General features: G+C 43.5%; 1 protein-coding gene across 2 annotated transcripts in view; it reads left to right on the top strand.

Moving 5' to 3' along the window:
- Window positions 1–25,693, top strand: part of LOC115155738 (ephrin type-A receptor 6) — a 198,636-nt gene that overhangs the window by 4,479 nt on the left and 168,464 nt on the right. For both annotated transcript variants that reach the window (XR_003868121.1, XM_029702647.1), the window contains exon 2: window positions 13,886–13,950. Coding sequence is in view for 1 of the 2 variants with exons in the window: in XM_029702647.1 (XP_029558507.1) it covers window positions 13,886–13,950 (65 nt within the window). In the remaining variant the exon portion in view is untranslated. The remainder of the gene's footprint in view (window positions 1–13,885; window positions 13,951–25,693) is intronic.

Below are 25,693 nucleotides of genomic sequence, written 5' to 3'. Positions count from 1 at the left end.
TCCCGTCAGCGTGTCTGTGCCGTAGATACTCCCGTCAGCGTGTCTGTGCTGTAGATACTCCCGTCAGCGTGTCTGTGCTGTAGATACTCCCGTCAGCGTGTCTGTGCCGTAGATACTCCCGTCAGCGTGTCTGTGCCGTAGATACTCCCGTCAGCGTGTCTGTGCCGTAGATACTCCCGTCAGCGTGTCTGTGCCGTAGATACTCCCGTCAGCGTGTCTGTGCCGTAGATACTCCCGTCAGCGTGTCTGTGCTGTAGATACTCCCGTCAGCGTGTCTGTGCCGTAGATACTCCCGTCAGCTTGTCTGTGCCGTAGATACTCCCGTCAGCGTGTCTGTGCCGTAGATACTCCCGTCAGCGTGTCTGTGCTGTGGATATGGTTTAATTTCACTTCCTATCATTTGATCACAGAGCTTTGTTTATACAACCAAATCAATTTTCCCACGTCTCTTTTCATCTCTCAAAATGTTCTACTACAGCTGCTATTTACTGCCAAAGTGAATGGTTAAGGTGAGGGTTACCTGATTAATGGTTAGGGTTGGCAAATGGATCCTAGATTGATCCAGTAATGCCACTCCACACACCTGGTTTAGCAGACAGGCCCCAGGGACCAGCGTTTCCATGCTAGAAAACACATTCATAAGCAGGCCCTGTAATGTTCTATTAATACCCCACTAGTAGTCCTCTGGGACCTGCTGCTCTAGGCAGGGTCCTACAGGTCCCACTGGCTACTGGGAATAAACTACACTACACTGAGAGAGAGGCTGTTGTAGAACACACACACACACACACACACACACGACATGAACGCAGGCACACATACACGCAGAAACACACATTAACATATTTTCATAATGCATAACTGTACAGAAGAGGGGACTAAAACATTCCAAACATTTATGAATAAAATCTTGAACTCCTATGCCATTATCCAGCTTAGCGCTACCATCTGCCCTGGTGTAGTACATGGCACAGGCTGGATAGGCCTCAGGGGAGAATCCTAAAATTGAAGGCCTGGCTTTCAACAGCTACCAGTCGGACCAGGCTAAGCTAAGAGCAGGCAGTTTGTGGTTACACAGAGATGGGGTTGAGATCATTGTAGGGTTGAGTTGCAGAAAGTGTGATGAATATGGCCAGTGGTTAAGTATAGATTTACACTGGACGAGAAATAGATATTCTACACACACACAAACAGTGCCAGTGGTTAGGAAGGTATTGATTCCTAGTGTAATTAGTCCTGTCCCCAGTTGTTCTCCTGTTGACCAGCCTGTTATAATAGTGTCCATTAACATCACTGTTACACTGTTAATTAATGCCACTACACACGCTATACAAACAGCAACGGAGCGTCATACAAGGGCGTCATACAAGGGAGCGTCATACAAGGGAGCGTCATACAAGGGAGCGTCATACAAGGGAGCGTCATACAAGGGAGCGTCATACAACGGGAGCGTCATACAACGGGAGCGTCATACAAGGGAGCGTCATACAAGGGAGCGTCATACAAGGGAGCGTCATACAAGGGAGCGTCATACAAGGTTCGTTCCAAACATTCAGCCGCACAAATGTATGTAGAACTAAGCAGAGTGTGACGCAAACAGAGCTCCGTTGCTCCGTTTGCGTAGTGTGTAGAGTCCTTTAGATAAGCCTTCTCCTGGACTAAAAAGCAAGGGCAAGCAGCAAGGAAAAGTGCTTTTTAGTCCACTATTGATGGATTAGCTGCCAGACTACAGTGTTTTTACTGTGAACTAACAAACAACTTCCTGCTATAAAGTTAGAAAAAATTATGAGATTTGCATTATTTAGTGTTTTTATTTGCATTTATATAGAGTTTTCCTTAAGGCTCATTGCTTTGCGGTGTATTGAGGTATCACCCTATCCCTGAACAATAAAGAAATTAAGGATTTCACCTAGGAAGTTGTGCTCATAAGCCATAGCATTTCTCTCCTTCTCTTTTTCTCTTTCTCTCACACACTTTCACTCCCTCTCCCCTCTTCTCTCCTCTCTCTGCCCTCTCTTCTCTCTCTTTCTTCTCTCCTCTCTCTTTCTTCTCTCCTCTCTTTCTTTTCTCTCTTTTCTCTCTCTCTTCTCTCTCTCTGTGCGCTCCGGTAACATTGTAGTCCTGTGTTTTTCTCTGTGATATCAGTCATGTATACAGTATGTATTTATAGTATGATATTTCTATATTGGTATTATAAAGGTTAGGAATAAACTGTTTATTTTTTGTTATTTCTTTACTTGAAACACTGACATTTCACTAGCAGCAGTATGGTTTGTTTTGACCATTCTTTCACTTATACATGCTGTACATATGAAGTGGCCAGCCCTCCTCCTGGAGAGCTACTGAACTGGATGTGCAGGCTTTTGCTCCTACCCTACTCTGCTGCATACAGTATAGTGCTGCATTTCATATAGTATAGCTTTCATTTAGTACAGCTTATCAAGCTGTGTACATAGCAGCTTGATTATCATGCTGTACATACAGTACCTTTTCATGTTACCATTTATATGCAGTAGCCCAGCTGGACTTCCTATGTCATCAATATGTTCCCAACAGGTTCTGATATACCCCGCTCCTCCTCCTCCTCCACTTCCATCTCTTTATTTCATATATGTGCATGAGCGCTCAGGGGAGGCTTATGAGACCAGCATTTCATTTGTTTAACCTTTACACTCGTGGGAATTGGCCTATATGGATAGGGAAAAGTTGAAATGTTTCTTCCAGAAGAAATATGAACATCATACACATAAGCATGGTAGCAGTTGAAGGGGAACAGTTTGGAGATGATGGGGAAATTATCAGACCAAAGTTGAGGACAACAGGTCACCTGACACAAGACTGAATCCAAACATTTCACTTGATTTTATGTGCGTTTTACATTTACTGTACTTTTCACCGCATTTGTTAATGAAACCTGGGAAGACTGGATACATTCAGTAACATGATAAGAATATTCCTGGAAAATGTGGGTTAGGTGCAACATAAGACAAGAAAATGACAAGGGTTTGAGTGAGAGGACTAACTGGTGTCTTCAAGTCGCCACACACCTCTCCAAAGTCTGCACAGTTCCTACAGTAAGTCATTTCAATGCGGATTTATGACTCAAAGAAGAGTCTTCAACTATAAGGTGCTTTTATGAGCTGTCCTAGCTGGTCCATTGAGGACCTAGAACAAGCACACTTGTAGTTGTTTTGTTTGGAACACAACCCTGCATCCCCGCCATCACAAAATTATTGTTGTTTACTCAATCCAAAAACGGCCCATGATAAATCACAATCTGTGTCAGGTGGGCATAATTTGAAAGCTTGTTCTATTGCCAACATGACTAGCTAAGTTCTAAAATAGGATCTTACAGTGTTAGGCTTTCACAAGGCAATTCAGAGAAACAGTTATTTTATTTTGGTAAGCATAGAAAGGAATCATGTGCATACAGGTGCATGTTCTGTGGAAAATGTTCTTCACAATAACACAAACAGGCTCATACCGTTCAGAACAATCCAGGGTATGACACAGTGGCGGTCGATGCTGTTTAAGATGAGGGAGGATGATATTTTTCTTTATGAGCATGGCCTTACTTCTATTACAGCATATTGCATGACTGTCATTCATATTCCATTCACCCAGCTCAATGTAACATCAATACGCTTAGGCAAATACATGATACTCACATTTTCCCTATACCCATCATGAGGTTGCTACAACCTAGCCTATGAATGAAAGTTGTCATGACTGTCCTGTGAGGATCCGAATGGGTCAGATCAGCTTGGCAATGGATGAAAGTAACCAGACTTTCTCTCACCCACAGAAGAGGTGAGGAGGGAACTGGGCCGGTTTGACAGCTCACACCCTGTTGTAAATTAAAGGAGAGGAGATCTAGGGTCCCCGTCTTCAAAAACTCACAGAGGAATGTGCTTCGTCTCCATAGAGGCTTCCTGCCAAAACTGTAACATGTTCTAAAGCAAATACTGGAAAAATATTACTAACATAAGAACGTGGGGAATGGTCAGTGGTGAGCTATAGAAAACTAATGTCATATTGGTTGTTATTTTGTGATGCCATTAAAATGTTATAAAGAAATACTAACTTAAATTATATACACTACATGTATGAAGTCTCCATCCTTAACGTTGTATATGAAATATAAAAATCATGAAACTATGTTTGTTAAGATAAGAATGTGATTTTAGGAGCCATAAGAGAAATTGTCTCCTATAAACTGTGCACAGTAAGTAGCCACACCCCGAGAGAGGTCCGAGAGCGTCTCAGCCTGACGGAACTGTCCTTGTCTCTCAGAGTGCATAAAAGGATTGGTAAAGAAATTAACATTAGACCTGAAAAGCGTGAAGTGGTAGCTACACGTTTGAAATGGTTTGAACTTTGAACCTCAACATGAGGTGAAGAAAATAAACTCACCTCCCAGACCAGAGAGGTGAGTAGAGCTGAAGCTCACGCCCAGAGTGGTTTGAACCCTGAATACCAACACGATTTGGCAAAAACTCCCCTCCCAGACAATCACTGGTACAGCTGATTTAGCTGTTCTAAGTAAAATATCTACAAAAGTGAATTTAAGTGGGACCATCCTACTACTCTTATCAAATCATCGTATTTTACTACTCTCGTCACCAATGGGAACCGTCGACACGGCTGGCTAGCCTATCTTCCAAGGAGCATCTTCCAGAGTGAACAACAACGAAAGAGGTGGGTGGGGTGAACGACCCCTTTTGGACAATCAGAGCCTTACAAGCGTACCGTGGAAAGGACAACAACCTTCCTAAGAAGGACTGGTTCCGACAGAGTTAAACGGTGAACGAAGGCATTCATACGTAAATACATTCATGAGTTCTTACTCCAAATGGGCGGCGGTTCGTGTGCAAACTATATGATTACTGTGAGAATAGTTTCTAAAATGTATCAACGATAAGTGTCTCTCTTTCTCTCCCTCTCCATGTCATTGTGTAAAAATCTACCATATTGTGTCAGTCCACTAGGGATATTTTCCTATTGTATTAAGTGTGTATGTTTGTTCTGTGTTACCATTTAGTTAGCTAGTAAATAAATCATTCAACCAATGTGTGTAGTACTGAATCATAAGTAAGACTGGGGTTTTTGCAGATCCAAGGAGGTTACGACTGTTCAGAATTATGATATGATACGAGGTTATGATTAATAAGTTGACTGTTTATAGATGTGATAGGTAAAGACCTTTTAGAGTTTAACTTGGGAGATGGTAACTCTTTAAAGAACCGCTCTCGTGGTGCCCCAAATTCCTAATGAGTTAATTGTTACATGATTAATTTAATTGGGTAACAATTAAACATAGTTGATTAGATAAGTAACCGTCATCAGATTAATGAACGTAAAATCACGATTAAGTTTACAACGTAGGTGCACAGGCAGAGAGAGAAATTTGAATAATCACGGTAGACAGTGACACATTCAATACCACCTGCGCACTCTTGCCTGCATCTAGCTGATCTAGGGTGTAATCATTAATCCAACAGTTCCAAACGATAGTTTCTATTGGATAAATTCAGGTATGTTTATCCCCATTCCGTAGACCTTCGTTGTAAAACAGTGTGTTTTAATCAATTATTTGGTGACAGGAATATATTTAGTATCGTTTTATGTAAAATGGTTAACTTTCTTAAAGTTTTATTATTTTTATGAAATTCATTGAGGAGGATGGTCCTCCCCTTCCTCCTCTGAGGAGTCCCCACTGGTATGACGTCATGTCATCTTGTAACTGTACATCAAACATTGTGATCATAAACATTGGGACTGTATATGACATGAGTTTTAGGATATGGAAATGTGAAGTGCAGATTTGGACTCAAGGTTGTTTGGCTTGCTTGTATGACATCAAACAAGTATTTATTATAATCCTCAACATCCTCAACATCTTTCAAATACATTGAGTCCTTTTCATTTACAGCATTTCTCTCGCTCGGACAACAAAGAATGTGCAAAAGTTGACCAATTAGCGGATGGGATGTTGGCAACTTCTTGTTGCGTGCAATGTGCAAGTTCAAAACGTCTGTCAATCAAAACCCATACAGCGCTGTGAAGTGCAGAGCCTGAGCTCTGATGTCATTTTATAGCATATTATTGTACATCCACTGATTTCCAATTTAGGTGCTTATCAGTGCCCAAATCTGCCATTTTCAAACCGTATATAGGTACGAGTGTAAAGGGCTACACAAATATACCAACGTTTAACATTTTAGCACTCCAGTGTTATCGATGTGTGAGAGAGGTCAGCCATCTTACCGCGGCGCTGCCAAAGAAACAATTATGTATGGCTGGCGGAGAGAAGCATAGATTAACCTGCTGCAACTGTCTCTGTCTCTCTCTCTCTGTGTCTGTGACAGTATTGTACCATGCAGCCACAACACTCCAATTATGGTTTTCTATAAATTATTCTATTATATACGTTGGGGTATAGAATTATTGGATCCATTGAAAAAACATGTGGTTTGAATTAGAGGTCGACCGATTATGATTTTTCAACGCCGATACCGATTATTGGAGTACCAAAAAAAAGCCACTACCGATTAATTGGCCATTTTCTTTTCTTTTAATTTATTTGTAATAATGACAATTACAACAATACTGAATGAACACTTATTTTAACTTAATTTAGCCTCAAATAAATAATGAAACATGTTCAATTTGGTTTAAATAATACAAAAACAAAGTATTGGAGAAGGAAGTAAAAGTGCCATGTAAGAAAGCTACTGTTTAAGTGCCTTGCTCAGAACATGGGAACATATGAAAGCTAGTGGTTCCTTTTAACATGAGTCTTCAATATTCCCAGGTAAGAAGTTTTAGGTTGTAGTTATTATAGGAATTATAGGACCATTTCTCTCTATACGATTTCTATTTCATATACCTTTGACTATTGGATGTTCTTATAAGCACTTTAGTATTGCCAGTGTAACAGTATAGCTTCCGTCCCTCTCCTCGCTCCTACCTGGGCTCAAACCAGGAACACATCGACAACAGCCACCCTCAAAGCAGCGTTACCCATGCAGAGCAAGGGGAACAACTACTCCAAGTCTGAGAGCGAGTGACGTTTGAAACGCTATTAGCGCGCACCCCGCTAACTAGCTAGCCATTGCACATCGGTTACACTAGCCTAATCTTGGGAGTTGATAGGCTTGAAGTCATAAACAGCGCAATGCTTGAAGCACAGCGAAGAGCTGCTGGCAAAACGCACGAAAGTGCTGTTTGAATGAATGCTTACGAGCCTGCTGCTGCCTACCACCGCTCAGTCAGACTGCTCTATCAAATCATAGACTTAATTATAATATAATAAACACACAGAAATACGAGCCTTAGGTCATTAATATGGTCGAATCTGTAAACTATCATCTCGAAAACAAAACGTTTTTCTTTCAGTGAAATACGGAACCGTTCCGTATTTTATCTAACGGGTGGTATCCCTAAGTCTAAATATTCCTGTTACATTGCACAACCCTCAATGTTATGTCCTAATTACATAAAATTCTGGCAAATTAGTTCGCAACGAGCCAGGCGACACAAACTGTTGCATATACCCTGACTCTGCATGCAATGAACGCAAGAGAAGTGACACAATTTCACCTGGTTAATATTGCCTGCTAACCTGGATTTCTTTTAGCTAAATATGCAGGTTTAAAAATATATACTTCTGTGTATTGATTTTAAGAAATGCATTGATGTTTATGGTTAGGTACAGTCGTGCAACGATTGTGCTTTTTTCGCAAATGCGCTTTTGTTAAATCATCCCCGGTTTGGCGAAGTCAGCTGTCTTTGTTAGGAAGAAATAGTCTTCACAGTTCGCAACGAGCCAGGCGGCCCAAACTGCTGCATATACTCTGACTCTGTTGCAAGAGAAGTGACACATTTTCCCTAGTTAAAAGAAATTCATGTTAGCAGGCAATTTTAACTAAATATGCAGGTTTAAAAATATATACTTGTGTATTGATTTTAAGAAAGGCATTGATGTTTATGGTTAGGTACAGGTTGGAGCAATGTGTACCTAAGCGATTATATGCAACGCAGGACAGGCTAGATAAACTAGTAATATCATCAACCATGTGTAGTTAACTAGTGATTATGATTGATTGATTGTTTTTTATAAGATAAGTTTAATGCTAGCTAGCAACTTACCTTGGCTTCTTACTGCATTCGCGTAACAGGCAGGCTCCTCGTGAAGTGCAATGTAAAGCAGGTGGTTAGAGCGTTGGACTAGTTAACCGTAAGGTTGCAAGATTGAATCCCCGAGCTGACAAGGTAAAAATCAGTCGTTCTGCCCCTGAACAAGGCAGTTAACCCACCGTTCCTAGGCCGTCATTGAAAATAACTGACTTAACTGACTTGACTAAAGGTGTAAAAAAGGTGTAAAAAAGGTGTAAAAAAATATATATAAAAATCGGCGTCCAAAAATACCGATTTCCGATTGTTATAAAAACTTGAAATCAGCCCTAATTAATAGGTTGACCTCTATTTTGAATTGAAGAGGGCAATCCATAAGCACAGACAAAGGACATCAAGGATCTGGAAAGATTCTATATGGAGGAATGGTCTATGATCCCTCCCAAATTAACTCAGCAAAAAAAGAGACGTCCCTTTTTCAGGACCCTGTCTGTCAAAGGTAATTTGTAAAAATCCAAATAACTTCACAAATCTTCATTGTAAAGGGTTTAAACACTGTTTCCCATTCAATGAACCATAAACAATTAATGAACATGCACCTGTGGAATGGTCATTAAGACACTAACAGCTTACAGACGGTAGGCAATTAAGGTCACAGTTATGAAAACTTAGGACACTAAAGAGGCCTTTCTACTGACTCTGAGAAAGACCAAAAGAAAGATGCCCAGGGTCCCTGCTCATCTGCGTGAACGTGCCTTAGGCATGCTGCAAGGAGGCATGAGGACTGCAGATGTGGCCAGGGCAATACATTGCAATGTCCCTACTGTGAGACGCCTAAGACAACGCTACAGGGAGACAGGACGGACAGCTGATCATCCTCGCAGTGGCAGACCATGTGTAACAACACCTGCACAGGATCGGTACATCTGAACATCACACCTGCGGGACAGGTACAGGATGGCAACAACAACTGTCCGAGTTACACCAGGAACGCACAATCCCTCCATCAGTGCTCAGACAGTCCGCAATAGGCTGAGAGAGGCTGGACTGAGGGCTTGTAGGCCTGTTGTAAGGCAGGTCCTCACCAGACATCACCGGCAACAATGTCGCCTATGGACACAAACCCACCGTCGCTGGACCAGACAGGACTGGCAAAAAGTGCTCTTCACTGATGAGTTGCGATTTTGTCTCACCAGGGGTGATGGTCGAATTCGCATTTATCGTCGAAGGAATGAGCGTTACACCGAGGCCTGTACTCTGGAGCGGGATCGATTTGGAGGTGGAGGGTCTGTGGTCTATGGCGGTGTGTCACAGCATCATCGGACTGAGCTTGTTGTCATTGCAGGCAATCTTAATGCTGTGTGTTACAGGGAAGACATCCTCCTCCCTCATGTGGTACCCTTCCTGCAGGCTCATCCTGACATGACCCTCCAGCATGACAATGCCACCAGCCATACTGCTTGTTCTGTGCGTGATTTCCTGCAAGACAGGAATGTCAGTGTTCAATCCCATTGAGCACGTCTGGGACCTGTTGGATCGGAAGGTGAGGGCTAGGGCTGTTCCCCCCCCAGAAATGTCCCGGAGCTTGCAGGTGCCTTGGTAGAGTGGGGTAACATCTCACAGCAAGAACTGGCAAATCTGCTGCAGTCCATGAGGAGGAGATGCACTGCAGTACTTAATGCCACAACAGATACTGACTGTTACTTTTGATTTTGACCCCCCTTTTGTTCAGGGACACATTATTCAATTTCTGTTAGTCACATGTCTGTGGAACTTGTTCAGTTTATGTCTCAGTTGTTGAATCTTGTTGTCCATACAAATATTTACACATATTAAGTTTGCTGAAAATAAATGCAGTTGACAGTGAGAGGACGTTTTGTTTTTTTGCTGAGTTTAGTTCTCAAATCTCATTAAACATGTTAAAAAAAGGCTCAGTATCATTGCTATTCAAGTGGAGGGTGCTGCTGTATTGGAAACAGGGGTGCCAATCATTTTGACCCCTATCTTTACATAAAAAAAAAACATATTACTTGTGAAACAAAATCTCTTTAGCATGTAATATAGTTCAGTATTTATATTTATTTAAATTTTATTCCGTATTTTTTTTGTTCATCTTCATCAAGGGATCCAATAATTTCGGACTTCACTGTATATTGTATGGACTGTGTTTTCTTTTAAACTATGAATATGCACTGTCTCACTTAGCATAAATCATACAGTAATTGCCCTACAGTATACAGGAAAATCAACGAACACAAACACACTGCTGGCTTGTTTGATAGATACAGATTTTTGGCATAGATCTTCATATTGTAGCAGAGAAGCTTCAAGTATCCCTAAATGCCTGCATTCTTGGTACCTGCTTTCAATGGTTTTCTTGCCACTGTGCTTTTGTTGACGTAGATAAATTCATCCATCCCTATCCTGGGTGCTCTCCATACCGTAACACTGGTGGTTGTGCCACAGCTCCTGGCTTGATCCAGAGCAGATGGTTTATTGTCTGTCACTGCTGTGTGGGTGGCTGCTGGGGGCTGGCAGCTGTGTGGCTGGCTGGCTCACAGGGGACTGGGGAATGGCGGACGCAGTGAAAAGAGCATTTAGCTTATTATGACCGACATATATGTGGCAGCACACAGACGTCTTACAGCCTGCACCACACACACTGACAATACACATACAAGCTCATAAACTGGTTGGACAGTTTCTGTCAGAAATGCTCTGTCAAATACACTGGCTTGACACTCGTGCATGGGAGTTCTCCCTTTTCTACTAGTGTAGGATATTAATAGTGATGCACCGATATGACATTTTTGGCAGATACCGATATTCGATATACATTTTTTTAGCACATGGACTCAGCGCTCTAAGGCACTGCATCTCAGTGCAAGAGGTGTCACTACAGTCCCTGGTTCGAATCCAGGCTGTATCACATCCGGCTGTGATTGGGAGTCCCATAGGGTGGCTCACAATTGGCCCAGCATTGTCCGGGTTTGGCTGGGGTAGGCCGTCATTGTAAATAAGAACTTGTTCTTAACTGACTTGCCTAGTTAAGTAGAGGTTATATATATATATATATATATATATATATATATATATATATATATGACACACACACACACACACACACACACACACACACACACACACACACACACACAGGCCAAATAGTTATTTTGTTGGCATTTACGTATATATCCCCATTACCAGTAAAACATCATCAAAACCTATTTCTTTCACTTACTTGCTGTGCTGTTTGGTTGTTCATTTGTTCAGTCGTTTCATTCTCAACCAGGATTTCTATGGAACGTCGTTTGGGTCTTTGTGTGTCAAATAACACCCTTTGGTCAACAAGCTTATTTGACTCATCAATCAGGACCTGAATATGAGTGCACATCACATAATAATTTAATGCATTCATTCATTTTTTACGTAGTTATTACTCATTGATTACACTATCACTTGTATTTCATATGTCACAACGATTTATCGACACGTATGCTATGATGCTGGTAAAGTTGTCTCACGCACCAACAGTGCTGGTCATAAAAAAAGCTAGCTAGCTCATGGATGCAAACAATGTTCTTCCCCAAAAACATAGCAAAAGGACATCTGTTTCAGTAGCTATCGTTACCTAGCTGACTATATAGTTTGGTGTCATCATCTAAAATAACCCTAATTTATAAGTCAATTCTTATTTGATAAATGGTGGTCGGACCCATCTATGTGAAGCTAGCCACAATAAGGATTAGGCACAATAGTGGAACAACACCCGGTCGGTCGAGCTTCACTAGCCAGATGAAGCTAGCTGGCTGCTTATAACGTTAGCTTTGGGCAACAGGGTTAAGTTGCTGACTAGCTATTTATTTTCATGAACTGAAGTTCAAGTTCAATAGGCGAACAACAAGTGGCAACGTAGCTAATACTGACACAAGGATTCCTAAATCATTGATAAGAATGATGAAAATGACTGCAGTTTCTACTGGTCATTGTTTTCAAGCTGGTTGTATTGGTGCTAACTAGGTATCAAGCTAAAGCTAGCTACCCCAGAAGTTGCGGTCGAACAAATAATGCTTTATTACCAACACGGTATTGTAAACACATCGTTCGTGGTCAGTGTTTGCTTGTTTGCAGACTTTTTTGTACAGCTATGACAGCGCTACTGATAGTAGTGGTGGTGCTTGGCTTGCACGTGCAAATTCAGAACACACAACCTTCTATAATAGAACTGTGTTATTTGACCTGTCAAATTGTGTTATTTGGAGTGTATCTTTTTTGACACGCAAAGACCCAAACAGCATTCCATAGTATGTCGTGAAGCTAATAGCAGTGATGCTATTACTGTGTAACTCCGGTAGGGCAACATGTGTACCGGTGCTAGACCAGTCGGCGAAAGCCAACATCACCCAGGACAGGGAATGGTTGATTGACAAGGGCAATGAATTCCATTATCCTGGCGTTAATGGATTTTGCCTTTGAGTAGTTTTGCTGAAATGTTCTTACTCTTTCAAATGAATGCTCGACTTGTTGACTGCTTGATCCACACAGCAGACATTGTGGGCTAGGTTAGGAATGCTGTGTTGCACGTGTTTGTCAAAATTTTATGTGGCGTCATTACGTCATGTACCTACGTTATATAGGTGTGCACGTCATCTTTGACATCGGTTTTGCACATCGGCTAGACATTGGGCCAATACCGATGTTGGCATTTTTAGCAAATATCGTCCGATTCCGATATGTTCACCGATATATCGTGCATCGATAGATGAGAACCATGTTGATGCATCTATATTGTAAGGTTATTTCAGCTCTATAGAAGAGCCATAATAATGCAGATCATTTAAAAAAAAGATTGTTATAAGATCCAGTGTTATTGTAGAAAGCTGAAGGTAACATATCCTATCCTTCCACCCTCTGCTCCGTGTAAGGGAGATTATTATTCACTTATTCTAAAAGTTTGTTTAATGACATTCTGATCCTAAATTATGAAGTCTACTGACGTTGGAGGGAAGGATAGAGATGGAAAGATGTTTTAGAACTATGTTGACACAGACTCAAGTTCATAGTATTGTCAGCCTGGAGGAGGTGAACTTGTAATATTGACAACGTGATAAGCGTCAATATACTAACACTGACATGTCCTCCTGACTTTCACTCTCTCTTACAGTCAACTAGTATGAAAAGACTACTTTCACAATCACAAATAAAGTTCCCAGTATTTCCGTGTATTTTATATCAGTCTCAAGGACATGTTTATGCTTTCTCTTACAGTGAAAGCTATCAACAGAATCTACCAGAATCAATGCTAATTTGAATACAATGTGCATGCTGTATGTAATGTATACATAATGTACATGAATTACAGTGCTCCATTTCACCTTGAATAGCCGGATATTACACTGAAATGCTTCAGGACCAAGAGACGGGTTATTTGTAATCTTATCTCTGGGGACAGACAGGAAGTCCTTATTGTCTGAGCGACAGTGAAAAAAGCCTGTGAATGGGAGAGGATATGAAGGAGATAGAGACTGTTGACAGCAATCTATCAGGGCTAAATTGTTTTGTTCAGCTCTGAAATGATGCTTTACTAAAATGGAAATGCAAATAGTAATCTGGGGGGGAAACTCATTTTTGTTAAGCTACAGAAGTCTAAATGAGAATTTATGAGTTATATTTCAATTACTGATGCAGGAACAGGGAGGTATGTCTATCAACATTATGCTAATGGATGTGGTCTCCTGTTCTGTTCCAGTGGTTCTGCTGGACACCACGTCTGTTTTGGGAGAGCTGGGATGGAAGACCTATCCCATGAATGGGGTAAGTGTGTGTGTGCTTGCTTGCGCGCACGTGCGTGTGTTAGCGCTGGGACGATCAACCAAAAATGATCGACACCGATCACTTGTCGCAGACATTTTGCTGATATCATTCAGTACTATAAGTAGCCTGTACTAGAGAAATATGGAGTTTGAAATGAAATAAGTTTGATAATATGGGTGATCGTTAATGGGACAAATGATGGCTACAACCCTCTAACTAGTAGTAGTAGATTGAGAATCATTTAAAAACTGTGGTGCACATTAATGTAATATACTTATTGTTCTATTTATCGGTATCACATCAATTCAGGCAATTTATCTCAGTATGGATTTTTGCCCATATCCCCCAGCTCTACCGTGCATGTGATTCACTGCTCACTGCACACAGTTATGTCGTTTGTGTGGGAGATCCCACAGTTCATTCAAAAACATAATGTCTTGGCTTGATCAATACCCAATCAATCATATTGATCAGAAGATGAGATAACGACCAATAATGATCCGATTCCCAGGTATGTTTTATTTCCAGACTTCTAGAGAGGATAGCGAGTGAGATAATTAGCACAGGTCTCGAAGGAAAGTCTCACATTTAATCTATTTTCAATTTCCACCATCACTTGATACTAAAGGGCCATATAAAGTTATAATGGACTCTTTCAATGTGAGTGAAAAGAAAGGATTTGGATTTGTTCATTGTGGGATGTCTGGTACGAGCACGGCTGTGTCTAGCGTGAGGTGGCTGTCGCTTGAGGGTGAATAGATTGGACGGCTGACTGTCCATTCACGCTGGGTTATGACAACAAGTCCTTGGTCTGTTCAGATTAACTATTGACAAACTGTTTTCCTTGTAGCTCTTTAACCCTGTCTCTCTCTCCTCTCCCCTCTGTCTCTCTCTCCTCTCCCCCCTGTCTCTCTATCCTCTCCCCCCTGTCTCTCTATCCTCTCCCCCCTGTCTCTCTATCCTCTCCCCTCTGTCTCTCTCTCCTCTCCCCCCGTCTCTCTATCCTCTCCCCTCTGTCTCTCTATCCTCTCCCCCCGTCTCTCTATCCTCTCCCCTCTGTCTCTCTCTCCTCTCCCCTCTGTCTCTCTATCCTCTCCCCTCTGTCTCTCTCTCCTCTCCCCCCTGTCTCTCTATCCTCCCCCCTCTGTCTCTCTATTCTCTCCCCCCTGTCTCTCTATCCTCCCCCCTCTGTCTCTCTATTCTCTCCCCCCTGTCTCTCTATCCTCTCCCCCCTGTCTCTCTATCCTCTCCCCCTGTCTCTCTATCCTCTCCCCCTGTCTCTCTATCCTCTCCCCCCTGTCTCTCTCTCTCCTCTCCCCCCTGTCTCTCTATCCTCTCCCCCCTGTCTCTCTATCCTCTCCCCCCTGTCTCTCTATCCTCTCCCCCCTGTCTCTCTATCCTCTCCCCCCTGTCTCTCTATCCTCTCCCCTCTGTCTCTCTATCCTCTCCCCTCTGTCTCTCTCTCCTCTCCCCCCTGTCTCTCTATCCTCTCCCCCCTGTCTCTCTATCCTCTCCCCCCTGTCTCTCTATCCTCTCCCCCCTGTCTCTCTATCCTCTCCCCCCTGTCTCTCTATCCTCTCCCCCCCTGTCTCTCTATCCTCTCCCCCTGTCTCTCTATCCTCTCCCCCCTGTCTCTCTATCCTCTCCCCCCTGTCTCTCTATCCTCTCCCCCCTGTCTCTCTATCCTCTCCCCCCTGTCTCTCTATCCTCTCCCCCCGTCTCTCTATCCTCTCCCCCTGTCTCTCTATCCTCTACTCCCGTCTCTCTATCCTCTCCCCTCTGTCTCTCTATCCTCTCCCCTCTGTCTCTCTATACTCTCCCCTCTGTCTCTCTATCTTCTCCCCCTGTCTCTCTATCCTCTCCCCCCTGTCTCTCTATCCTCTCCCCTCTGTCTCTCTCCTCTCCCCTCTGTCTCTCTATCTTCTCCCCCTGTCTCTCTATCCTCTCCCCCTGTCTCTCTATCCTCTCCCCCCTGTCTCTCTATCCTTTCCCCCTCTGTCTCTCTATCCTCTCCCCCTGTCTCTCTATCCTCTCCCCCTGTCTCTCTATCCTCTCCCCCTGTCTCTCTATCCTCTCCCCCTGTCTCTCTATCCTCTCCCCTCTGTCTCTCTATCCTCTCCCCCCTGTCTCTCTATCCTCTCCCCTCTGTCTCTCTCTCCTCTCCACCCTGTCTCTCTCTCCTCTCCCCTGTCTCTCTCTCTCCTCTCCCCTGTTTCTCTCTCTCCTCTCCCCCTGTCTCTCTCTCTCCTCTCCCCCTGTCTCTCTCTCTCTCCTCTCCCCCCTGTCTCTCTATCCTTTCCCCCCTGTCTCTCTATCCTTTCCCCCTGTCTCTCTATCCTCTCCCCTCTGTCTCTCTATCCTCTCCCCCCTGTCTCTCTATCCTCTCCCCTCTGTCTCTCTATCCTCTCCCCTCTGTCTCTCTATCCTCTCCCCCTGTCTCTTTATCCTTTCCCCCCTGTCTCTCTATCCTCTCCCCTCTGTCTCTCTATCCTCTCCCCCCTGTCTCTCTATCCTCTCCCCTCTGTCTCTCTCTCCTCTCCACCCTGTCTCTCTCTCCTCTCCCCTGTCTCTCTCTCTCCTCTCCCCTGTCTCTCTCTCTCCTCTCCCCCTGTCTCTCTCTCTCCTCTCCCCGTCTCTCTCTCTCCTCTCCCCCCTGTCTCTCTATCCTTTCCCCCCTGTCTCTCTATCCTTTCCCCCTGTCTCTCTATCCTTTCCCCCTGTCTCTCTATCCTCTCCCCTCTGTCTCTCTCTCCTCTCCCCTCTGTCTCTCTCTCCTCTCCACCCTGTCTCTCTCTCCTCTCCACCCTGTCTCTCTCTCCTCTCCCCTGTCTCTCTCTCTCCTCTCCCCTGTCTCTCTCTCTCCTCTCCCCTGTCTCTCTCTCTCCTCTCCCCTGTCTCTCTCTCTCCTCTCCCCCTGTCTCTCTCTCTCCTCTCCCCTGTCTCTCTCTCTCCTCTCCCCTGTCTCTCTCTCTCCTCTCCCCTGTCTCTCTCTCCTCTCCCCCTGTCTCTCTCTCCTCTCCCCCTGTCTCTCTCTCCTCTCCCCCTGTCTCTCTCTCCTCTCCCCCTGTCTCTCTCTCCTCTCCCCCCTGTCTCTCTCTCTCCTCTCCCCCTGTCTCTCTCTCCTCTCCCCCTGTCTCTCTCTCCTCTCCCCCCCTGTCTCTCTCTCCTCTCCCCCTGTCTCTCTCTCTCTCCTCTCCCCCTGTCTCTCTCTCTCCTCTCCCCCTGTCTCTCTCTCTCTCCTCTCCCCCTGTCTCTCTCTCTCTCCTCTCCCCCCTGTCTCTCTCTCCTCTCCCCCCTGTCTCAGAGCCACTCTAGTTTGCCCTTTTCTGTGGGATCCTATCTGTACCTCTGTATTTCTGCCGCTTTCTCTATCTTCACCTCTCTGAAAGGTCCTCTGTCTTTCTATGTCTACCTCTCTATTTTCTCTACCCCTCTGTGCATCTCGATCTTCTCTACCCCTCTGTGTGTCTCTCTGCCCCTGTCTGTTTTGTCTTTGCTCTGTCTGCTGGTGTCAGGAGAGGAGAGGGGATTACATCATGTAGGTGGTTGTGACAGCCAGAGGCAGCAGAGAGAGAGAAGACCTGTCCTGTCTGCAGCTTTGACTCCATGATTAAGCTGTCAGACCCCTCTGCTCTCTCTCTCTCTCCTCTTCCTTTCACTCCTCTCTCCGCTCTCATCCTTTGCTCGCCCCGGAAAACAGTTTGCCGATGAATATTTAACAAGGCACGGTAAGAGGGGCAGCTAGAGAAAGGGAAGGAGGTCTGGAGGGAAAAGGGAGGTCTGAAGGGATAGATGGAGGGAGGTCTAGAGAGGGGGGGGGGGGGTAAAATAGTCTGAATCCCTTGCTACCTGGCGGAAAAGAGCAGTGAATCCCCTGTCTATTAGACACAGTCAGATATCTGAGCACGGCAGGTCGGAAGCAGCTAGCTTACACACGTTATCATACAGGACATTATTGACCATGGTTATTCATACCTGTGAGGATATTTCTGTCTCTACATGCTACAGGATGGTCATACATGCTTATTCAGGTCTCTGTAGATATCAGGTGTTTTGAAGATGTAATTACTGGCACACTCACTGTCTCAGACTATATATATTTAAGCAATAAGGTCCAAGGAGGTGTGGTACAGTATATGGCCAATATACCACGGCTAAGGGCTGTTCTTAGGCACGACACATCGCAGAGTGCCTGGACACAGGCCTTAGCCGTGGTAAATTGGCCATATATCACAAACCCCCGAGGTGCCTTATTGCTATTATAAACTGGTTCCAATGTAATTAGAGCAGTAAAAATAAATGTTTTGTCATACCCCTGATATACCATGGCTGTCAGCCAATCAGCATTCAGGGCTCAAACCACCCAGTTTATAAATATAGATATATATTACAGTGCATTCAGAAAGTATTCAGACCCCTTTCATTTTTCCACGTTTACGTTACAGCCTTATTCTAAAATGGATTAAATAGTTTTTTTTCTCCGTCTCAATCTACACACAATACCCCATAATGACAAAGCCAAAAACATGTATTTATTTATTTTTTTGCAAATGTATAAGAAATTTAAAAACTGAAATATGACATTTATATAAGTATTCAGACCCTTTACTCAGTACTTTGTTGAAGCACCTTTGGCACCCACTCCAAGCCTCAAGTCTTCTTGGGTATGAGGCTACAAGCTTTGCACACCTGTATTTGGGGAGTTTCTCTCCCATTCTTCTCTGCAGATCTTCTCAAGCTCTGTCAGGTTGGATGGGGAGCTGCACAGCTATTTTCAGGTCTCTCCAGAGATGTTAGATCGGGTTCAAGTCCGAGCTCTGTCTGGGCCACACAAGGACATTCAGAGACTTGTCCCGAAGCCACTCCTGCGTTGTCTTGGCTGTGTGCTTAGGGTCGTTGTCCTGTTGGAAGGTGAACCTCCTGGTACTGTATGAATGTATGTACATGCATGCATACATGCATACATACAGTACCAGGAGGTTCAGTACCAGAATAAAATGTCTGTATTGACTGACCTTCATGTCTTAAAGTGATGATGGACTGTCGTTTCTCTTTGCTTATTTGAGCTGTTCTTGCCATGGTATGGACTTCATCTTTTTCCAAATAGGGCTGTCTTCTCTATACCCCCCACCTTGTCACAAAACCACTGATTGGCTCAAACGCATTAAGAAGGAAAGTAATTCCACAAATTAACTTTTAACAAGGCACACCTGTTAATTGAAATGCATTCCAGGTGACCACCTCATGAAGCTGGTTGAGAGAATGCCAAGAGTGTGCAAAGCTGTCATCAAGGCAAAGGGTGGCTACTTTGAAGAATCTCAAATATAAAATATATTTTGATTTGTTCAACACCTTTTTTGGTTACTACATGATTCCATATGTGTTATTTCATAGTTGTGATGTCTTCACTATTATTCTACAATGTAGAAAATAGTAACAATAAAGAAAAACCCTTGAATGAGTCGGTGTTATAAAAACCTTTGACTGGTACTGTATACATATTAAAGCCATCCTGGATCTACACATAAACACACTATCAGACTACCTTTTACAGACACTGATAGCTTTTTAAAGATGAGAACATAAAGACAGCCGTCTTTAAGCGGTAGTATTATTCTCTACTATAGAAAACAAGCTTAGCCAAGTATCCAGTGTGTTACTTCCTTTTAGAGTGGTGAAAAACATCAAGTTCTATCCTCTTGGTTTACAGCCTCTGGTGTGAAGTCCGAGATATGGGCTCAGCCGATTCCCTGCTACTGCTGGTTGTAATGTGTTGTTGCCTTTTCTATTCCAGGCCTAAAACGGAGTGTAAAGGGGCTTTACTCTTGTTGGGGTGCAGGCAGCATAGAAACCTGATTTAGCTGTCAGTCGAAGCACAGTGCACTCTGTAGTGTTGCTTAGATAGCACCCAGCTTGACAACATAAGTAGGGCCCTATGGGAAAGCCTTTCCATCTACCAGACACCTTTTCATTAGCATCATCGCTAACGGGTACACAAAGTGGACTCAAAGACTCGTGTACACAAAGACTCGTGCACCGCACTTACACAGACGGGGAATTCTCGTTGCCTTTTTAGAAAGCTGCAGGAAATACGAGTCACTGATTAATTCTGTTCATAACTTGGGCAAGTTAATACATTTTAAATACATTTAGTTGATTTGGGGAGACTAATCTGGACACTTATAAGAAATCCCACTACGTCCTCCAACGAACCGTTAAACATGCAAAGCGTCAATACAGGACTAAGATCGAATCCTACTACATCGGCTCTGACGTTCGTCGGATGTAGCAGGACTTGCAAACTATCATGGATTACAAAGGGAAACCAAGCCGCGAGCTGCCCAGTGACGCAAACCTACCAGATGAGCTAAATGCCTTCTATGCAGGCTTCAAGGCAAGCAACACTGAACCATGCATGAGAACACCAGCTGTTCTGGACAAATGTGTGATCACGCTCTCCATAGCCAATGTGAGTAAGTCCTTTAAACAGGTTAACATTCACAAGACCACAGGGTTAGATGGATTACCGCGACGCATACTCAGAGCATCCGCTGACCAGCTGGCAAGTGTCTTCACTGACATTTTCAACCTCTTCCTGTCCCAGTCTGTAATACCTACATGTTTCAAGCAGACCACCATAGTCCCTGTGCCCAAGAAAGCAAAGGTAGCTTGCTTAAATGACTACCGCACCGTAGCACTCACGTCGGTAGCCATTCAATTATTTGAAAGGCTGGTCATGGCTCACATCAACACCATCATCCCAGACACACTGAACCCACTCCAATTCGCATACCGCCCCAACAGATCCACAGATGACGCAATCTCTATTGCCCTCCACACTGCCCTTTCCCACACCTATGTGAGAATGCTGTTCATTGACTACGAGCTCAGCGTTCAACACCATAGTGCCCTCAAAGCTCATCACTCAGCTAAGGTCCCTGAGACTGAACAACTGGATCCTGGACTTCCTGACGGGCTGCCCCATGTGGTGAGGGTAGGCAACAACACATCCACCATGCTGACCCTCAACACGGAGGACCCTCAGGGGTGCATGCTTAGTCCCTCTTGTACTCCCTGTTTACCCACGACTGCGTGGCCAAGCACGACTCCAACACAATCATTAAGTTTGCTGATGACACAGCAGTGTTTGGCCTGATCACTGACGATGATGAGAGAGCCTACAGGGAGGAGGTCAGAGACCTGGCAATGTGGTGCCAGGACAACAACCTCTCCCTCAACGTAATCAAAACAAAGGAGCTGATCGTAAACTACAGGAAACGGAGGGCCGAGTACACCCCCATTTTACATCGATGGGGCTGTAGCGGAGCGGGTCGAGGGCTTCAAGTTACTCGGTGTCCACATCACTAAGGATCTATCATGGTCCACACACACCAACACAGTCGTGAAGAGGGCACGACAACGCCTCTTTCCCCTTAGGAGGCTGGAAATATTTGGCATGGGCCCTCAGATCCTAAAAAAGGTTCTACAGCTGCACCATTGAAAGTACCTTGACTGGCTGCATCACTGCTTGGTATAGCAACTGCTTGGCATTCGACAGCAAGGCGCTACAGCTGGTAGTATTTGTACGTCCCAGTACATCACTGGGGCTGAGCTCCCTGCCATCCAGGACCTTTTATACCAGGCGGTGTCAGAGGAAGGCCCTAAAAGTTGTCAAAGACTCCAGCCACCCAAGTCATAGACTGATCTCTCTGCTACTGCACAGCTAGCGGTACCGATGCACCAAGTCCGGAACCAACAGGACCCTGAACAGCTTCTACCCCCCCAAGCCATAAGACTGCTAAATATACTGAACAAAAATATAAACGCAACATGTAAAGTGTTGGACCCATGTTTCATGAGCTGAAATATAAGATCCCAGAAATGTTCCATACGCACAAAAAGCTTATTTCTCTCCAATGTTGTGCACACATTTGTTTACATCCCTGTTAGTAAGTATTTCTCCTTTGCTAAGATAATCCATCCACCAGGTGTGGCATATCAAAAATTTGATTGAACAGCATGATCATTACACAGGTGTACCTTGTGCTGGGGACAATAAAATGCCACTCTAAAATGTGCAGTTTTGTCACACACCACTTTGCCACAGATGTCTTAAGTTTTGAGGGAGCATGCAATTGGCATGTTGACTGCAGGGATGTCAACCAGAGCTTTTGCCAGAGAATTTAATGTTAATTTCTCTACCATAAGCCGCCTCCAATGTCGTTTTAGAGAATTTGGCAGTACGTCCAACCGGCCTCACCAGCGCAGACCATGTGTAACCACGCCAGCCCAAGACCTCCACATCTGGCTTCTTCACCTGCGGGATTGTCAGACCAGCCACCAGGACAGCTGATGAAACTGAGGAGTATTTCTGTCTGTAATAAAGCCCTTTTGTGGGGAAAACCTCATTCTGATTGGCTGGGCCTGGCTCCTAAGTGGGTGGGCATGGCTCCCAAGTTGGTGGGCCTATGCCCTGCCCAGTCATGTAAAATCCATAGATTTGGGTCTAATGAATTTATTTAAATTGACTGATTTCCTTATGTGAAGTGTAACTCAGTGAAACCGTTGAAATTGCTGCATGTTGCGTTTTATATTTTTGTTCAGTATAGTATTTTTCTTTTCTTAGAGGTGTTCAGTGTAGTTAGTTAGTCAAATAGTCTGGGTAGCTATTTGGTTATCTGCATTGACCCTTTTTGCACTAACTTCTTTGACACTTTACTCGTATGTTATATATACACTACCGTTCAAAAGTTTGGGGTCACTTAGAAATATCATTGTTTTCAAAAGAAAAGCACTTTTTTTGTCCATTAAAATACCATCAAATTGATCAGAAATGCAGTGCAGACATTGTTAATGTTATAAATGACTATTGTAGCTGGAAACGGCTGATGTTTTTATGGAATATCTACATAGGTGTACAGAGGCCCATTATCAGCAACCATCACTCCTGTGTTTCAATAGCACGTTGTGTTAGCTAATCCAAGTTTATCATTTTAAAAGGCTAATTGATCATTAGAAAACCCTTTTGCAATTATGTTAGGCTATTCCATGCGCTAAATTGCCAAGAAACTGAAGATCTCGTACATCAACAGTGAAGAGGTGACTCCGGGATGCTTTTGAACGATAATGTGCATTTCAACCTCAATTACCTCGTACCCCTGCACATGGACTTGGTACTGGTACCCCGTATATATAGCCAAGTTATCCTTACTCATTGTGTATTTGTTATTACTTTTATTATTATTACGTGTTTTACTTTTCTATTATTTCTCTATTTTCTTTCTTTCTGCATTGTTGGGAAGGGCCCTGCAGTAAGCATTTCAACGTTAGTCTACACTTGTTGTTTACTAAGCATGTGACAAATACAATTGTATTTGATTCCCTAAGTTTTATAAGATATTGTATATGGTTGAATTCCATTTTAATGTCTGGATTCTGTGATTTGGTCCGCGTTCTCCGCGTCGCAGGTTTTATAGGGCTCTACCTAAACATGGGTAGCACGTAAGAAATCATCCTAAAACTGTGGTTAATCCACTGCTAATGGCGTGTTTGTTTTGATTATCAAGGCTACCTGGGAATATTTTTTAATTAATGTGAAAATGTGTCTTAGGCTCAGTGTGAGACAGCTTCTATCAATTAATGAATTGTGTCTCAGCAGCCCCCCATTAATGGAATGCACTGGCTAATGAACATGCATCATCCAGGCTTCACATACACACACACACACACCCAAGCACACACACACACATTCACATGCGTGTGCACACACACACATATACACACACATAACCATATATGCATAACCATATTTACATTCTGTAGCAGAGATCCAGCCTTGTTAGTGGACATCCCACTACAGTTTTTACTGGCACTTTGATTATTAGCGGCTTATTCTGCATCAAATGTACAGAAAATAAAGTTTTGGGAATTATCACACTGGAAAGGGATATGTAGAAGATCAATGTATTTGTTCAATGAGCTTACAGAGTCTGGAAATAGATTCATAATTACAAAATGTACTCAAATTCACAATGAGCTTACAGAGTCTGCAAATAGATTCAGAATTACAAAATGTACTCACATTCACAATGAGCTTACGGAGTCTGCAAATAGATTCAGAATTACAAAATGTACTCAAATTCACAATGAGCTTACGGAGTCTGCAAATAGATTCAGAATTACAAAATGTACTCAAATTCACAATGAGCTTACGGAGTCTGCAAATAGATTCAGAATTACAAAATGTACTCACATTCACAATGAGCTTACGGAGTCTGCAAATAGATTCAGAATTACAAAATGTACTCACATTCACAATGAGCTTACGGAGTCTGCAAATAGATTCAGAATTACAAAATGTACTCACATTCACAATGAGCTTACGGAGTCTGCAAATAGATTCAGAATTACAAAATGTACTCAAATTCACAATGAGCTTACGGAGTCTGCAAATAGATTCAGAATTACAAAATGTACTCAAATTCACAAGTCAAGGTTTGGTTATTACCAACAAAACATCAGCAAGAGAGGAGAGAGACGAGACGGGGACACGACATGAGTAATCTCTGAGAGATTTCTAGAAACATAACTGGTAACGTAGAGTCTTTAGGGAAGGAACTGGATGCGTGGGATCATTTTCAGCATTAGTTCCAGTGCTTTGGACAAATCACAATTTCACAGGTGTTAGCGGTTTTTTGAATTTTGTAAGGGGAAGGGACATTCAGGTGGAGCTCCTGGTTCTGGTTCCGCTCCTGGTTCTAGCATTTCTGGATCCCTTCTCTTAACACATATGGACCCAGAACTTAATAGAACAGCTGACCAATTACACAATACTTTTTAGTTCTGGGTTAACTGAGATTACGGGCGGCAGGTAGCCTAGTGGTTAGAGCGTTGGCCTAGTAACTGAAAGGTTGCTGGATCGAATCCCCGAGCTGACAAGGTAAAAAAAAGTTGTTCAGGTGAAGAACAAGGCAGTTAACCCACTGTTCCCCAGTAGGTCGTCATTGTAAATAAGAATTTGTTCTAACTGACTTGCTTAGTTAAATAAAGGTTCAATAAAAATGTAAAAAAATTAGGAGAGACGAGAGGGGATGGAGGGAGGAGAGATATGAAGAGCAAAGAGGGTGGTCTGATGTGTCGTCTGTCTGCTCCACAATAAGCCCCTCTCAGCCCCAGCAGACAGACAGACTGACACTTTTGAAATATGTATGAGTCATTTCCCTGGAGTGGAGCTAGAGACACAGGCTCTGTTTATTTATTAAATTACATAAAGCAGCTTTAAGGGATTAAAAAGCCTAATGTTTTCCTTTGTTTCTGCTAAACGCCTTTCTAATACAGCTTTACACGGCCAGGTGGAACTCAAAGAAGGATGGTTGTGTCTCATGAAGAGAAGCACTAATCCCATTTACATCTGTTCTAGTTGTCAGCTGTTGCTGGAGGCAGGGAGGTGGGGATACCTTCCTGCAGGGGAGAAAAACTGGGTTACATAACTGAGTTTACACAACATTGGCATGCTTTTGTGACAGACTGGGTATTAAACCCGTGTCGCCTGTGCAACACAAGACTGTCTGATGTCACGCTGAGCTGAGACCTATAGGCATTAGCACACGGAGCTTAAGCAAGTCTTCCGGTCTCAGGCAAGGCTACTCATCTCATGTGCGCCATTCCCTTAACTACCTTGGTAACACTGCACAGTGAAGAAAGTCCATAATTCCCTGGTTCCCTATGGAGACGTCTGCCTGCC

Source organism: Salmo trutta, chromosome 20, assembly GCF_901001165.1.
Source record: "Salmo trutta chromosome 20, fSalTru1.1, whole genome shotgun sequence".
Classification (NCBI taxonomy): domain Eukaryota; kingdom Metazoa; phylum Chordata; class Actinopteri; order Salmoniformes; family Salmonidae; genus Salmo; species Salmo trutta.
This window is presented reverse-complemented; position numbering and strand designations above follow the sequence as displayed.